Below are 3,927 nucleotides of genomic sequence, written 5' to 3' on the forward strand. Positions count from 1 at the left end.
AGCTCACCTTGCAAAGCAAAGAGAACGCTCTACATCCCCATACCTCATCCCTGGAACCCTAACTCTCGAGCAGATTGAAAGAAGCAAAGCACGCCTGCGAGGGGCGAAGCTGACGTCTAAGCTGGGCGGGCCCTATGCAAGCAAGCAGTGGAAAGGCAGGAGCGCCTGCCTGGGTACTTGCCCTAGAGGGGCGGGGTTAACCGGAGGGAAGAGGAAGCTGCGCCAGGCGCTGGGTCCTCGGCCATGGCTAACAGGCCGAAAAGAACGTTCCGGCCGCGCCGAGCAGATTCTAGTGACAGCGACAGCGCCCAGGAGACATCTGCTGAACCCGGGGCGACGGGGGAGCAGGCGGCCCGGGACCCAGCGGTGGAAGGGCCGCCGTCTGGAAGAGGCCACGCGGAGGTGGCTGAACTGCTCCGCCGAGGCCGGGGCCGCCGCCGCGGCCGGGCCTGGGCTAGTTCCCGGCACGCCGCGAGAGCGGCTCCGCGCTTGGACGAATCCTCGGACGTCCCAGGTGACGCTGGGCAGCAGAGTGGGCGGCCGGAGCGGGGAGCGGGGAGCGGGGAGTGGGGAGCGTGAGGCAGAAGTCCGCGGGACTGTCTAAAGGTTTCCGTAACGCGGTGCCTACTACGGCAGCGTTGAATCGCGGAGATGCGTGCCTGTGAACACTGGCCTGCTGCCTGCATGTCCATATTGGGCCGCTTGGGGGCGTAGAAAGAATCCTGCGCGGTTTGGGCTTGTGTTTGCATCATCAATTGAACCCTCACCGGTGACAGCTTTAAGTGTTACTCTTGATGCTTACGGAGAACCTAAATTGTCACCCAAGAGTTAAAAAATTCCTAATACTCTTAGGTAGGCGGAAGTGCTTTCTGTCCCCAATTCTTTTCCTCGGAAACACTTAACCAAACCGGTACGCTGGGAAAACTTAGGTGAGAGACTTTGGGACTTTTTTTTTTTTAATCGGTTATTTAAAGAAAAGATAAGCATAGCAGTATGTGTCACTAACAATAGATTGCGCTTCCCTTGTGGCTCAACTGGTAAAGAATCCGTGCGCAATGCGGGAGACCTGAGTTAGATCCCCGGGTTGGGAAGATCTGGAGAAGGGAAAGGCTACTCACTCCAGTATTCTGGCCGGGAGAATTCCATAGACTGTATAGTCATGGGGTCGCAAACAGTGGGACACGACTGTGCGACTTTCACTGATTGGTGACTCTGTAGACTACCAATAAAGTGTTAAATGCAATGCAGCAATTTTGAAGTACCTTTGCCTTCTTGAAAATAGGATTCAGACAGCATAAAGTTGTTTACATGAGATGTATTCTAGTTTGAACTGGAGTTTAATAAGAATATAGTTAGAAATAAAACTATATAGTTAGAGAAAGAAATAAAAACACAGAAACAGACTTGGAAGGAACTCGTATAAGTGGGGTCTTGAAGTATAAATACATTAACTTCTGACTCAGACACACATAAAAATATTTGAGATTATATTTCAGTCTAAAAGGAACTTCTAAAAATATTCCATCGTGAACTTAGTAGTAAAGTCTCTAGAAGCAATCAGCTTCTCCAGTTAAATGCCGCTTTTTACCTACTTTGTCTGCAATCCATGGCACTCCAGAATACATAACACCAGGCTTAATGAACTGAGGTTAATCCCTGCTCTGTTAATATGAGTAGAATATCCAGTTTGTCACCTGTGGGTAATGTCACCAGTAGAATGATAATTCAACATTTCTGATTTGTCACAGGATGAAATACCATGCAGAAAACAAACCTTTGTTGCTAATATGTTAACGTGTTTTTTTTATTATTATTATTTTCAAGATGGTATGATTTCAATAAAGTATCTGTAAAAAATATATATATATATAGTTTTTGGTTATATAGTCTTGAGGTAGGAATATTTTAACCCCAGTATTTTTAGTCCAAGTGATTTTGTTGATTTCTTAGTCATTGTTCATAATCACCTGTTTGTCTGAAGTTTTCATGGTTTTTTTTAATATTTTTGTGCTTTATGTAAGTCATCTGGTTAAACTTTGGTTCTCAAACTTTTTGTTGTAAGAACTTTGGTCTTAAAGTTTACCCTTTATACTCTTTAAGAATAATTAAAGATCCCAAAGAGCCTTTGTTTCTGTGGATTGTATCTATAATGTTTATTGTTGTTCAGTTGCTAAGTCATGTCTGACTCTTTTGTGATCCCAAGGACTATATAGCCTTTCAGACTTCTCTGTCCATGGGATTCTGCAGGCAAGAATACTGGAGTGCCATATCCTTCTCCACGGCATCTTCCCTACCCAGGGATCAAGCCTGAGTCTCCTGCTTTGGCTGAGGATTCTTTACCACTGAGCCACCAGAGAGGAAGCCCCTATAAGGTTTACCATATTAGAAATTAAGATGCATTTTAATTCTTTTTTAGAGTTAACTCATTACATGTAAGGGTAAGAAACATTTTTATGAAAAATAATTGTTTTCCAAAAAATAGTAAGAATGACATTGTTTTCAGTTTGCAAATGTCTTTAATGTCTGGCTTATCAGAAGACAGCTGAATTCTGAAAGCTGTCTCTGCATTCAGTCTATTGAAATATATTGTTTTGTTTGAAAGTGTGAAGAAAACCACAGATAGGTGATTAAGAGTATTTAAAGCCTTTTTAGTTTTGAGAGTATTCTACTTTGGTATTACAATGAAGCTGAAATCGTAATAGGTTTTCAAAGGTTAGTTTGCAACGGATGTCAGCTGAAAAAAAAACACACAATGTGAGAGTTGTGAGTTAAGTTTTGTTTGGGGCAAAATGAGAACTGTAGCCCAAGAGACAGCATTTCATATAGCTTTGAGAAACTGCTCCAGAGATGTAGGGAAGAGGTCAGTATTATATATGATTTTAGTGAAGAGGGGTTGTGCAGTCAAAAACACATTTTATCAGAAGCTTGCTGCCAGTCATGAGGAGCGAATGTCACCATTAATGATTTTAGTACTTTTCTAGATGTGAGGGGATGCAAGAACTGGGCTCATAAAATCTCCTGAAAATACCTGTCTGAAGGCCTGTTCTGCCAGTTTTTCGAAAGCACAGAGTGCCTCATTCCTGATCTCTACCCTGAACGCCTTTCAGGATGTGTTGAAGATCGGTGACTATAGCAGTTTGTGATTTAATCCTTGTATAGGCAGCAAGTGCCAATTTCTATGTGATACGTGGAAGCTGAAACCATATCATTTTGTTATGCTCGATTAGATTAAAATCCATCCATGTGTTTTGCACTCTGAGTGAATCTTTTACCTATTCATGATTGATAGCATCTTCGTTCCCTAAGAGGACTTCCTGGTGGCTCAGACGGTAAAGCGTCTTGCTTACATTGTGGGAGACCTGGGTTCGATCCCTGGGTTGGGAAGATCCTCTGGAGAAGGAAATGGCAACCCACTCCAGTACTCTTGCCTGGAAAATCCCATGGACAGAGGAGCATGGTGGGCTACAGTGCATGGGGTTGCAAAGAGTCGGGCATGACTGAGCGACTTCACTTTCACTTTCATTCCCTAAGCAGGGTTCAAACCTGCACTCCCTTCATTTGAAGGCTCAGTCTTAGCCATTGGGCTGCCAGGGAAATCCTTAAGGAGCATTTTTAAGATAGAGTAGTTATTTATGCAACTTAAATCTTAACGTTATTCACAAATATTACAAAATAATTGTGAACCAACAAGTCCTTTTTTGTCAATAATACCATGAATTCCTTAACGTTTTGCTCATTCAGTCCTGATAACACTTCTATGGGGTGTTCTTTCTTAATCAGATCAGATCAGATCAGATCAGTTGCTCAGTCGTGTCCGACTCTGCGACCCCATGAATCACAGCACGCCAGGCCTCCCTGTCCATCACCAACTCCCGGAGTTCACCCAGACTCATGTCCATCAAGTCAGTGATGCCATCCAGCCATCCG

At 43.8% G+C, this 3,927-nt stretch overlaps 1 protein-coding gene across 7 annotated transcripts in view; it reads left to right on the forward strand.

Moving 5' to 3' along the window:
• Positions 1–206: 206 nt before the first annotated feature.
• GCFC2 (GC-rich sequence DNA-binding factor 2) overlaps positions 207–3,927 on the forward strand; it is an 83,732-nt gene continuing 80,011 nt past the window's right edge. For 6 of the 7 annotated variants that reach the window (XR_827285.1, XM_010862967.1, XM_010862970.1 and 3 more), the window contains exon 1: positions 207–514. Coding sequence is in view for 5 of the 7 variants with exons in the window: in XM_010862967.1 (XP_010861269.1) it covers positions 244–514 (271 nt within the window). In the remaining 2 variants the exon portion in view is untranslated. Of the gene's footprint in view, positions 515–535; positions 930–3,927 lie in introns of those variants that run through there. The other variant, XM_010862968.1, reaches the window with a different exon arrangement.

Source organism: Bison bison, unplaced genomic scaffold (assembly GCF_000754665.1).
Source record: "Bison bison bison isolate TAMUID 2011002044 unplaced genomic scaffold, Bison_UMD1.0 scf7180017864486, whole genome shotgun sequence".
NCBI lineage: Eukaryota > Metazoa > Chordata > Mammalia > Artiodactyla > Bovidae > Bison > Bison bison.